The sequence below is a fragment of the Salvia miltiorrhiza genome, unplaced genomic scaffold (genome assembly GCF_028751815.1).
Source record: "Salvia miltiorrhiza cultivar Shanhuang (shh) unplaced genomic scaffold, IMPLAD_Smil_shh fragScaff_scaffold_21, whole genome shotgun sequence".
NCBI lineage: Eukaryota > Viridiplantae > Streptophyta > Magnoliopsida > Lamiales > Lamiaceae > Salvia > Salvia miltiorrhiza.
In genome coordinates this window covers 62,190-75,471 of record NW_026651446.1, presented here as the reverse complement: position 1 = coordinate 75,471, position 13,282 = coordinate 62,190, and the positions used below count along the sequence as shown (strand labels likewise).

At 39.7% G+C, this 13,282-nt stretch overlaps 1 protein-coding gene across 1 annotated transcript; it reads left to right on the top strand.

The window, feature by feature from the left end:
- Positions 1-863: 863 nt before the first annotated feature.
- Positions 864-9,563, top strand: LOC131002810 (THO complex subunit 3). Its single transcript, XM_057929277.1, has 12 exons — positions 864-1,066; positions 1,239-1,360; positions 1,456-1,551; positions 3,228-3,357; positions 3,767-3,858; positions 3,959-4,027; positions 8,009-8,066; positions 8,170-8,269; positions 8,444-8,530; positions 8,687-8,765; positions 9,057-9,189; positions 9,270-9,563. The coding sequence occupies exons 2-12, from the start codon at positions 1,298-1,300 to the stop codon at positions 9,302-9,304; spliced, it is 942 nt and encodes a 313-aa protein (XP_057785260.1). The 5' UTR covers positions 864-1,066; positions 1,239-1,297; the 3' UTR covers positions 9,305-9,563.
- Positions 9,564-13,282: the final 3,719 nt, after the last annotated feature.

The following is a 13,282-nucleotide window of genomic DNA, read 5'->3' as shown; positions in this document are numbered from 1 at the left end:
ATTTGATTTGATAACGCCAATCCAGAGGGCTTCCACCTTATTTCTGAATCAAACGTTGACTTGGATGAATTTGATGAAGAACTCTTTGATCTTCTTTGAAGAACGCCTTGATCGTTGGAGATGACTTCGTCGTAGAGAATTACTCTTTCAATGCTTGAGCTCTCAAATGATTTCTGTGTCTTTGACTCCACAAATGACCCATATTTATAGGTGAAGAATGGAGTGGGCTGTGGGCTTTGGCCTGTCATTTTGGGCTTTTAGGGCTGAGGTGGCGCGATTTGATTGGCTGCTCAATATTTGTATTTATCTACATAAAATATTTAATATTTTATGTAGATTTTCCACATGTCAATTTCTGATTGGTCAATTAATCCATATAATCAAATATTAATTATATATTTATTTAATCTTGGAATAATATTTAATTTAATTCCAAAATATAAAATAAAATATATAATTTCATATTTAATTTATAATTTCCACATGGCAGGATTTAATAGGCTATAAATTTAATTGCCTACAGGCACAACACCAGAGATGACGACTTGAAGCGGGGCACCACCGTAGACGATGAAACGACGATGAAGATGGTAGCTTGAAGATTTGAAGAAGAAAGCTTCGAAACTCTGAAGCTTTAAGAGGCGTGTTTTTTCAAATTGTGAAATAGGGATATTTTCGACTTTTTATGAAAAAAGTGGCCAATTTTTAAAGTTTTATCCTATAGACTAATTTTTAAATTTATTATAGGAAAATTGCTAGTTCCATATATTACCTCTTTTTTTAATATTCACAATAATTGAACTATAAATATAAAAGTAATTTGAAATAGTAACATTTTTTTTATAAAAAAAATACTACTCTCAAAACTAATAAGGAATAAAAACCAAAATATCAAAAATAAGTAACTGCATAAAAATGGAAAAGGCTGAACCTGAACCCTCGTTGTTTCCGGCGCACAGTACGTATGTACTGTTTTCTTCCCACACTACCCAGTGATTGCCGCAGTTGCTGCACTCGCCAAATTTTCTGTTTGTTCAACGTCTTCTCCAAAACTCAAAATCCTTCGGTAATCCTTCACTCCAATTTCTTTGCTTATTTTACTGTTCAATTTTCAGATATTACTAATCAAATGCTGCACCTTGTGTATATTCACTGCAAATAAATGCTGTTCGTGGTTTAGTTGCGTTGAGCATAATAACATGTTTTTTATATTTATTTTTTCATTTTCTTCGATACAGTTAGAATCAAGAGTTGTAGAATTTGGCGGCACACAATTGCAGAGCTGGAAGGAGGGCTAATGGAAGATACCATACCCTTCAACACACTCCATAGTAGAGAGTACCAAGGCCATAAGAAAAAGGTGCAGCCCGTTGTAAACCATAGCAAAACACTCTTAATTTCTTAATTTAGGGATTTCAATTAAATCTATTTCTGCATTTATCTGATTGATTATAGGTGCATTCGGTGGCATGGAATTGTGCAGGCACGAAACTGGCCTCCGGTTCTGTTGATCAGACAGCCCGAGTTTGGCACATTGAACCTCATGGCCATGTAAAGATCCAGTCTTGCTTCGAATTTGGTTTGCATTAAGCTCTAATTTCTGTTGCTTGTTGCCGTTATATTATTGTTTAAGCTCACAACAAATCTTGCTGCATATTGGGAACTGTTCTGGTATAAAGTAAATAAGTACTCCCTCTGTCCCTGAAATAAGTTCCTCTTTTTCCTTTTTGGGACGTCCCCCAAATAAGTTCCTCTTTCTTTCTTTCCATTTTTGGACATTGACCCCACCACTAATAATACTTTATTTATTCTTACTTTTCACTTTTTCACCACTCCCAATACTAATTATAACACTTTTTCACATTTTCACAACTCTTAATACTAATTATAACATATTTTTCTCCACTATCAATACACTTTATCATTTTTTCTTAAAACTCGTGCCGTCCCCAAAGAGGAACTTATTTTGGGGACGGAGGGAGTAATTAGTTTGCATCAAAATTGAGATGAAACTTGTTCAAATTTGCTGAATTTCTTGCACGTGCCGTATAATTCCTTTGCATTTTGTATCCATTGTGGTATACAAGAGATCTTTAGGGCCATCCTATTTAGGTTTTACTATATTAATTTTTATATCAAGAAGCTTAGGGACTAAGTATCAATTGGAGGACTGGAATTGAGCAGAGAATTTAGGGGAAGGATTTGTTCAACTGACTGTTTGTGAATACCTAATTCACCAAAATGGAAGTCACTTATAGCTTAAACGGAAGTCAAGGATTCAAAATCCATTATATAGTGAACTTGTGTATATATTGTTTTCACAATATATTGCTCCAAATCCATTAATGCAGATGGAGCCTATATAAATTATATAAAGTAAAAAGCTATGGAAAGAAAAGCTTCAGAAAGTGAAGATGCAGTAATTTTATAGTGGAGTTAAGAGCAAATATCTGATCCGTTTGGATGGTTCCTGCACCTAGAAAGTTTTTATCCTTTTCATGGTTTCTGATAAGCTGCTCACTCGTGATGCACTACAAATGCATTTTTCACATGCTTGATTGGTCCCAAGCTGGTGTCTGTGGTACAAGAACATTGAAGACTTCATTCACATCTTCCGGCTCTTTATTTTCCCTCAATTTTTGGGTGAGAGTGTTACGAAACGAGAGTTTGGACTACAATGAACTATCTTGCTTTTGTCTAAACTGTTTTTATCTAATTTGGGACATTTTGATCAAGTACAAAGGGTAATGTCTTTTGGGGGTTTTTGTCTCTGACTTGTGGTTCCTCAAGCTTGAAAGGATTTGAAGAACTTTTAAGGATTCTGAGGAACATTTAGAGAAGGTATTTAGAGCTGGCATGTTTAGTTTATTCATCTTTTTTCTTGCGGAGCATATTGATAAAAGCAGAATAGATGGTAAACTGGCTGATGTAGAAACGAGTTCTAATGCAACTGGGATGAAACTTAGTATAGGAGCTTCCACCCTGTGTTTTGATCAGTTAGTGTGAAATGTGTGTTGCATTTGCTCAAGAAGTACCTTTGTGTTCATAATCTTGATTCGAGGTTGATAGGCCTTCGGTTTCTGAAAGTGAGTGCAATAGACGCATCTCCTAATTTTCAGTTTTGTCATTTCTTATCTCACAAGTTTTAGGGCTTCCTTCTGTGATGATTGTGATTATGCAAGCTCTGTTTTTTTGGATTTTGATCGATATGTTATCTGAGTATGCAGGGTAAGGTTAAAGATATTGAGCTAAAGGGGCATTCTGATAGTGTAGATCAGCTATGCTGGGATCCGAAACATGCAGATTTGATTGCAACAGCATCGGGTGACAAGACTGTTCGTTTGTGGGATGCTCGTAGTAAGTTATGGTGCCCTAACTTAAACAATTATGAGAGTTAGAAACTTCAGTTATGTGTCTATATTGATGGCCTGTCATTTTATTTTGGTTTTTAAGTTAAACCATTAATTTCTGTGTTTATCAGGAGACCCTTAAAATTCAAGTTCAGTAAAAAATTCCATTTCTATTTGCTAGTCCCTGCTTTCCTCCCGTTTTGATTTAAGATTTTAACTATTAACAATCCGTTGATGAAGACTGATAATTTTTTTTAATATTTTCTTACATAATGAAAATGTGCCTGCCTACAAGGAACTTCTTGGAGTTGGATATTGTGCAAGTTGCATGGCCCGCCATCTCATTTGCCTCTCCTCCATAAATTGCTTGGTTGGTGTTAAAAGATTCTTCAATGGTGTTTTCCTGTGACTTCCAGGTGGAAAATGCTCGCAGCAAGCAGAACTTAGTGGGGAAAACATTAATATCACTTATAAACCTGATGGAACTCACATCGCTGTTGGTAATAGGGTAAAAACTATTTCTAAGTCAAGTCTTTGATGTCATTGAATAATAACATTTGTTACTGTCAGTATTCTGTGGTCTCACTTGTTTTTTCTATGTGCTTCAGGATGACGAGCTAACAATACTGGATGTACGCAAGTTTAAGCCCATACATAAGCGCAAGTTCAACTATGAAGTAAAGTCTTCAACTGGCTCATTCTGATATGTTATCCTTTAATCTGTTTTCAGAAATGTTCAATTTTTAAAACATTTAGGAGGTGCTTGGTAAGATGAAATGGAATGAGGGAGGGGGGAGTGGAATGGAGGTAGGAAAGAAATGAAAAACCTTGGATGATTCTTATGCTTGTTAGGCACAAGGTATACAAAAGGAATGGAATCATGATTCTTCGATTGATTCCATTCCTATGATTGCTAAATCTTGAATTTCGTAACTACACCAACAAAGAAAAACTCAAGGTTTAATATGGTAGGAATGGTTAACGCCATGGGTTGAGGAAGGAATGACTATTTCTAATCTAGTGGCAATGGCTGATTACAAATGGAATGGTGGTTCATAAGAAAGTTTTTTACCAAGCAAATGAATGGAATGGAGCTAGGAATGACCATTCCATTTCCTCCTCCATTCCATCATACCAAGCACCTCCTTTGATAGCGTGTGGCCGTGCCGCACGTATGCGAGAGGACCATCAGTTTTGGTCGATTTTTCTTGAGTCTTTAATTATTTATTTTTAGTGTTTCTTGTTAGGTCAGTTATTTTTAGTTTGGAACAAAAAGCCAGTACATTCTGCATGCATGGGCTTATTAGAATAGGGTTTCTTCTTGGTTTATTTATAGTTGGTCTTTGACTAGGAGTAGGTCATGTTTTTTTTTTTTTTAATCAATTGAGTTTGTTACAGCACGTTGCTGTAGGCCTCTATGGAGGAGTTCTTTTTCTATCAATATTAGTAATTTATATTGCGTCATCTCCACCACCTTTACATTCGTTCTATTCGGGATTACGGCATGATAGCAGCTCCACTCACGACACTAAAAAAAGATAGCCATAGTTGATTTCAGTGGCCAGCGGAAGCTGATAGACACTCAAGTCTGCCCTCACAACAACACCCCTTTTGCGAATGCCGGATTTCTCACAAGACTTTGTGGTGGAGTGTGATGCCTTCGGTAGAGGCCTCGATGCTGCTTTAATGCACAATAAACAACCCATCGCCCTATTATAGCAAAAGTTTGTCGGGAAGGCTCTTACTCCAAACCTGCTTATGAAAAGGAATTGATGGCTCTTGTATTCGCCGTTCAACATTGGTGACCCTATTTATTAGGACGCCCTTTTATGGTATGCACCGATCAACGCAATCGGACTGACCATGCCTATGCAACATAACTCGGCTGCAAAACTCTGAAGCTATGATATTTTGATTGCGTACAAGGAAGGCTATCTAAACCGTGCTGTGGATGCTTTATCTTGCCCAGACGAGCAGGGCGAGTTGGCGGCCATATCCTTACCACGTTGGATTGATTGGTCAGGATTGGAAGCACAGCTTAAGGTTGATTCATCTATGTCTAAGATAGTCACATAGCTGGAAAATTGGCGACTAGGCCCCCAAAGCATTATATGTTTGTTCGGGGAGTGCTGTTTTATAAGGGACGACTGCCACTATCCCCGGGATCCGTTTGGATTCCCAAGTTACTGATTGAGTTCCACTCCACCACCCCTTCAAGAAGTCATTTAGGGGCCTATGGACGTACCGACGGTTAGCAACCAATGTTTACTGCCCGGAATGATGTGCCGTTTTACACAGTTTGTTGCTGTTTGCGAGGTCTGCAAATGCAGTAAGTATGAGACTAAGTCCCCTGCTGGCCTCCTCAACCCGTTACCAACTCCACTGTGGTACGGGAAGACAGACACGGGTACGGGTATCGGACTCGGGTGCGGATCCGAGAGTCCGATACTTAATTTTTGAAAATTTTAGATACGGGGACACCGTCCTAACTTTGGACACGGGTACGGGGATACGGCAAATAGAAATATATATATTATAAATTATAAAGTGCATTCATAATTTAAAAGTCCAAAAACCATCAAGTTATTACGGGAATATTGCGGCTGTTAGTATGTGGCTGTTACTACATAGCAGCTATTACTTTAATTAAGTTAGTGAAGTCAAATAGTCAAAAGTTGCGGCTATAAATGCAAATTGTGGTTGTTAAAAAACTGCAAGAAACCTAATGCCAAAACTCCCGTGTCCGAAATGCAAGTTACGAGTCGGACAAGGATCCAGTGTCCTACTAAGTGTCGTGTCGTGTCGACACGGACACCTTTGCCCAAAGTGCCGTGTCCGAGTAACACAGGAAGACATTACCTTCGACTTTATTACTGGGTTACGTCGTTCGGGAGGCATTGGTTGTATAGTTGTAGTGGTTAATTGATTTTCCAAATATGGACATTTCCTTCCTATGCGTCATCCTTTTACGACTAAGATTGTTGCTGATCTTTTCCCAAAGGAGGTTGTCTGGCTTCTTGGTATTCTGGGATTGAACCTTGTCGGGTAGAGATCCCATATTCATCAGCTCGTTTTGGCGTGAGCTCCTCAAAATGACAGGTACCACTTTGCGAATGAGCTCGGCCTACCATCCCGAGACGGATGGTCAGACAAAGGTCCTTAATCGATGCTTAGAGACTTACTTGCGCTGTTTTTCTTGTGAACATCCCAAGAATTGGAGTAAGTGGTTATCGTGGGCCAAATTTCGCTATATTACAATATTACAGTCCGCAGCAGGAACTACATTTGAGGTGGTTTATAGGAGACCACCGCCCACTATATGACGTTTTCTATCAGGATAGGTTTGCTTCCAAGCCTTGGCTGAAACTCTGCTCGACCATGAAGAAGTTCTTTCATATTGATTGTATCATTTGCAACGTGCTCAGCAACGTATGATTTGCGAGGCCAAAAAACACCGCCGTGCAGTGGATTTTGCTGTGGGTGACATGGTATATTTGAAGTTTCATCCTTATCGGCAGTCAACCTTATACTCCGCGAAGCTAACAGGAAGTTGGCACCCAGATTTTTCGAACCCTTTGAAGTTGAGGTTTGGTTGGACTGGTTGCCTACCGTTTGAAGTTGCCGCCATAATCCCGGGTTCACCTAGTGTTTCATGTTTCCCTATTAAAGACGGCCATCGGTACGGCTCAATCCATTCCTAGCTTGCCGCGGGATCTTTTATATGTTGATCCTCCTTTTATGCCCGAGTCCATTTTGCAGCAGCGTTCTATAATTCATGACAGTCAGTTGGTGGATAAGGTGTTGGTTAAATGGGAAGTGTCTCGCGGTAGAAGACGCAACTTAAATGGACGTGGCGGATATCAAAGGGCAGTTTCCTCGTTTCAGCCTTGAGGAAAAGGCTGTTCCGCTGGGGGAGGCTATTAATATTGTGCGGCCATGGCACACGTATGCGAGAGGACCACGTGCTGTGGACGATTTTTCTTGAGTCTTTAACTATTTATTTTTAGTGTTTCTTGTTCGGTCAGTTATTTTTAGTTTGGAACAAAAAGCCTATACGTTCTGCGTGCTTGGACGTATTAGATTAGGGTTTCTTCTTGGTTTATTTATAGTTGGTCTTTGAGTAGGGGTAGTACGTCACGTTTTTTTTTTTTTTCTTTTTTTTTTTATCAATTGAGTTTTTTACAGCGCATTGCTGTAGGCCTCTACGGAGTTCTTTTTCTTTCAATAATAGTCATTTATTTTGCGTCATCTCCACCTTTACTCTATCATCCTTAGTCTTAATATAGTCAGTTATTATCTTTCATAGCAACTAGATAAAGTTTGACCTTTTCCTCCGGGTGTTCCCCTATCTTCAATTGTTGTTGATTCTTGGTTGTAGAAATTCGTGTTCCAATTCTTCCCAATTTCCCATTTTACAAGTTATACAATATCAATCTCTTTCTCTTACAAGGATCATGTCTCTTTCACTTGAGTCTTCCAGCGGTCGGACAAAAGTTTTACTCATCTAAATTCCCTGCTATTGGTTTACCAATTTAAAGCAGCATATGTTGCTACACTTACTTCCATGCTCCACCCATTTAATATCAAAATGGTGCAAGACACTGAAATGAGAGGGGAAAGATTTTCAATACTAACATTCCCTTTTCGTTTCGTATCAGGTGAATGAGATAGCATGGAACATGACGGGTGATATGTTCTTTTTAACTACTGGGAACGGTGAGAACAGGAAAAAATCATGTTGTTGTTGGCTTGCCTTGAGTTTTCCGTTTTATGCTTGACCATGTATCCCCCCCCCCCCTCTGATTCTGGTCCATCGTAGGTACTGTTGAAGTGCTTGCGTATCCATCGCTCAAAGCAGTTGGTACCCTCATGGCTCATACAGCAGGATGCTATTGTATTGCGATTGACCCAGCGGGAAGGTGCGTATCAGATCAACATCTTCCTACCTTTTCTCTAAAATAGACTGGTCATTATACTTATCCAGGGCGCGCAACTGTGAAGACCTTATCTAATACAAGGGGGTTGATCTCTAAGTAAAATGATTGCTAAGTATTTTCGTGATGTTGCTGAAACTCCTTTTTCTCCTTGTATAGGTATTTTGCTGTGGGAAGTGCCGACTCTTTAGTCAGCCTGTGGGATATAAAGGAGATGCTTTGTGTCCGTACATTCACAAAACTCGAGTAAATTGTTTTCTCCTTCTGTCTTCTGCACCCCTTCCGCATGGCTTCTCCTCTAAGAGAGACGAAACATTATTTTGTTATTGGATATTAGGATCCTAATACCATGCGAATCTCATCAAGTACTGAATATTTAAACCTTTTCTTTAAACTTGCTAGGTGGCCTGTTCGGACTATTAGTTTCAATCACACTGGAGAATATATTGCTTCTGCAAGCGAGGACTTGTTCATCGATATTGTGAGTATCCCCAGGACTTGTTTTCTCCAGCTTCCATATGGGACTTTTGTTTTCCATGTCACAACATACTTTTTCTAATCAAAAACCATTTCAATATATATATATATATATAGGAAAATATATGATGTCATCAAATAGAGTGGCATTAGATTATATGTCATGGAATTTGGTTATTATATAACATCAAATGTTATGCAAAAATGTAACATAAAACCTTAGGCAAAAACCCCACAATTGAAATCATGATGCAATAGCCTGGAATTTCGTATTATTATGCTAAAGTTTCCACAGTCCAATGTTCACACAGGCCGACCAGTCCACCAAATTCCTTGTCGAGCAGCCATGAACAGCGTGGAGTGGAATCCCAAGTACAACTTACTTGCATATGCTGGAGACGACAAGAACAAATACCAGACCGATGAAGGTACTTTTCTTTACAAGGAAAGGTAAATGTGAATGAAGTCCCCTTTCTATGAAACATCACATTGATGTTGTAATGTACAGGTGTTTTTCGAATATTTGGCTTTGAGAGCGCCTAGCTTAACCTTGCCCAAGCAGCTGCTGAGAGCTTCACGAGCCCAATGCCGTGTAACTTAATGTGGCAATCGTCTCATTTCTGGAAACAATGGACACACTCTATGCTTCCTAAATCCTTTGCTTGCTTGAAGGTTTATTTTCTCATGATGTAGACTATTTTATTTTCCCTTTTTGAACTGCAGCTGGTCTAGGCCTCTGCATTTTGATACTGTATTGTAATTTAACAAACAGATACTAATATATTATTTACCTTGTTGACAAGTTACACTACAATTATTATACTTCGTCTATGTTTTTCTACCGTCATACGATCTTTAAAATTATTTGTTACTTGATAAAAAAGAAGCCAAAAGTATTGTCTCCATGATAGACTAGAAAAAAATATGTTATGGAGAGAAAAATTGGAAGCAGAATTGAACAATATAGAAATATGGATTTTCAGGACTGCAGTTGGGTGGATCTATGTACAGGAATATCATCACACAAAATCATAAATTGACACTTGGGACGTACCACCAAAATTCTATTGGTTACTGCTTCAACATTTCTTTTTCCAAAAAAACAAAAATGAATAGTAAAAACGAATTCGTATTATTCAATTGATATGCATCGACTAAGATTGTCGTTGTCAATTTTATTCTTTTAGTTTTGGACAATAACTTATAAATATAGTTCCGTTATTATTAAATTGATATGTATTGAATGTGATTCTCGTAGTCAACTTCATTCTTTTATTAATATACGATTTTATTGACGACGAAAAAAAAGGAAAAAGAACCTAAAAGAACCCTTGAAAGCACACATAAGCAAACTCAGGGTCGAGCCTCATTAAAACCTTGTTATGGAAAATCCAATGGGAAAAACCATCACAAGGAAAAAGAGTACTCGTCTAAGAGAGAGCCAAACGAACAAAATAAAAAGAAAGAGAGCGCAGGGAGGAAGCATTTCAGGAGCTCCGGCCTAACCATCGCCCCCAAGTCAACTTCATTCTTTTAGTTTGTGGAAAATAGTAGCTTATACAGTTCATTATGATTATGTATTGAATACATTCTCGTAATAAACTTTATTCATTTAGTTGTTGGACAAAAACTTATACGTACATTCTACAATATTCAAACTTTACTGGGTCATTCGATAACATATATTGGGTTCACACGTAAACTGACCCCTCATATGTTTATTATAGGGCAAATTGCATGAAAATACCCCACTTTATACAAAAATTTGGTTTTTTGACAATCTTTTCAATTGTAGCCAATACTTGAACTACCTTTCAATTTGTTGCAATTGACTTCCGGAGTAATTTTCCGGCCAAATTAAATCTGAGTTGGCAGCCGGAATGCCAACGTGGCATCAGAAATGCCAAATCACACCCCCCTCCCCCTCCCACGTCAACCTCTCTCTCTGTCTCTCTCTCTCTCTCTCTCTCTCTCTCTCTTCCCCCCTCCCCTTCTCTCTCTCCCCCATCGGCTCTCACCCTCTCTCTCACTTCCTCCACCGCCGCCACAACCGCCCAGAATCTCGAGTCCGACGCCGCTTCCCCCAAAACAGAACACACACACAGACGCAGCACGGGGCGGCGCCGCCTCCCTCTACAATTCCAGTGACAGCCCGAGCTCTCTCTCTCTTGTTCGACTCTGAAAAGGATGCACTCGCATCGCCTCTCTTCTCTCTAAACGCCAGACAACAAGCAGTAGCTCATAGCCACCGTCGTCGCCGCCTTGACTCCCGACTCTCACCTCTCTTCATCGGCTGACACTTCCTCACCAACACCACAACACAAGCCAACACAACAAGACACAACACTCAGCAACACCACAGCACGACGCCGTCAGAAACCCTAAGCCCTAAATCTAGACATATCCCTTAAATCTCTCTTCAATCCCCGACGACAGCACAGCCAGATCCGTCGATGATCCACCCCAGATCTGCCGCCACAATGGTGGAGCTCGCTCGTCCGCCATCTCCAGAAAATCGACACCGGGAATCGAGTGGAGGGGAGAGAGAGGGGGGGGGAGGCGGCGGCGGTGGGAGATGGGGGGAAGGGAAAGCGTCCGACGGCGGTTGTAGCGGCGGTTGTGGCAGCGGTGGAGGAAGTGAGAGAGAGGGTGAGAGCCGACAGGGAGAGAGGGAACTGGGAAGGGGGATGGGGAAGAGAGAGAGAGAAGATGACGTGGGAGGAGGAGGGGGGAAGAGAGAGAGAGAGAGGGTGACGTGGGAGGGGGATGGGGGTGTGATTTGGCATTTATGATGCCACGTTGGCATTCCAGCTGCCAACTCAGATTTTATTTGGCCGGAAAATTACTTCGAAAGTCAATTGCAACAAATTGGAAGGTAGTTCAAGTGTTGGCTACAATTGAAAGATTGTCAAAAAACCAGATTTTGGTATAAAGTGGGGTATTTTCATGCAATTTGCCCTTTATTATAACCTAAGTTAAGTTGCATTATTTAATAGATCAACGACGATGGTTGGTAAAAAGACAAAATTGTAATGGTTGGATAGTACACCCCTGAGGCACAATATAACTTAAAACAAAAAGAAAGATAACAATGAAAAAATTGAAAATGCACTAAGACAGAAACTAGAACAAACTCAAAGTCGAGTCGATGAGTCCTCTCTCCGCAAGACGAGATATGCCCCGGTAGTGCTCACGGTAAGGCGTGTCGTCCCAAAGATGAAATGGTTTCGTCCTTCAAAGTAGCAGCATTGTGAACTAAAAAGGCTCCAACGAACTAAATGAGACGAGAATTGGGCTTTATGCTCCTACGAATGCAGCTAGGATGATGATGTGAGATGGAGAGAAGAGAAGAACTTGTATTGGTGTGTTCTACTCCATCAACAAATGAGACTATATATTGCCACACCATGGGAGGCGAAAGGGCTAAGCTTTCATGATGCCATCATGTCTCATCATGGTTAGCCATTAACCTTTGGTGGTTACAACAACCGAAAGGCCAGAGGTTTTGGCAAATACAACAGCTCAAAGGTCTCACATGTAGTACACAATTTTAGTTTATAATTTTCCACTCATCAGAAATTGGTTTTGAGACAATGAAAATACTATTATTATCTATTAAAAGATATAGACTAATCATATTATATTTAATTCTTTAAGGAATTAGATAAACAACCACCACAAATAAGTTAAGTATAAATATACACACAACTAATTTCCAATAATCCACCACATGAGTGGAAATGCCATATGCATAGATGCAGACTCATAGCTCAATCTTCAAGAGACATCAAAGCATTAGGATTCCATCGGATATACTGGCGGATTAGAAGGACGCGGTGCCTTTGAACTATTCCTCCAACGTATATACCTAGACAATGAAATCAACGCGATGATGACCCGATCTCATCCGTTCTCACGTTTGTGTCCGTTGTAGGTCATGGACAACCTCTTTGGATTCATAAGTGATTAAAACGAAGCATCCCCACTTCTCACTTACGTAGGTGGTTCTTTCCCGAGCATCCTACCATGCTCGACCTCCTCGAGCTACTTAGGAACCATTAAAAGTTGAAGACTTATCCTCACCACTTGGTACCCTTAAACGCACGCTCACTATTGCTCTTCCATGGAAATATATGTAAATGAGATGCACTCATGGACTTTTATAGCTTAGTTCTCCCATTGAACCAAGTTTTTGGGATCTCCAATCAACATGGTTGAGTTTCCACTATAAATGTCCTAGGATGTGGATTTTAAACCCATTCCCGTTAGCAACTTATACATTTGATCACGATGTAAACCTTTTGTCAATGGATCGACTAAATTATCTATTGACTTCACGTATTCAAGAAATAATTCCACTTGTGATCAAAAGTCTCACGGTATTATGTCTTCGGCGGATATGCCTAGACTTACCATTATATAGACCACTCTTAGCTCTCCCGATAGTAGCTTGGCCATCACAGTGTATCATCACCGGTGGCACCGGCTTCTTCCAACATGGAATAGCTTCTAAGAAATTCT

What these genes read in the sequence shown, in the direction of transcription:
- LOC131002810 (XM_057929277.1), top strand. Translation starts at nt 1,298, where the DNA reads ATGGAAGATACCATACCCTTCAACACACTCCATAGTAGAGAGTACCAA. An exon ending in CTTTTTAACTACTGGGAACG is followed by an intron (nt 8,067 to 8,169) that starts GTGAGAACAGGA and finishes GGTCCATCGTAG; the next exon opens with GTACTGTTGAAGTGCTTGCG. An exon ending in AGGACTTGTTCATCGATATT is followed by an intron (nt 8,766 to 9,056) that starts GTGAGTATCCCC and finishes AAGTTTCCACAG; the next exon opens with TCCAATGTTCACACAGGCCG.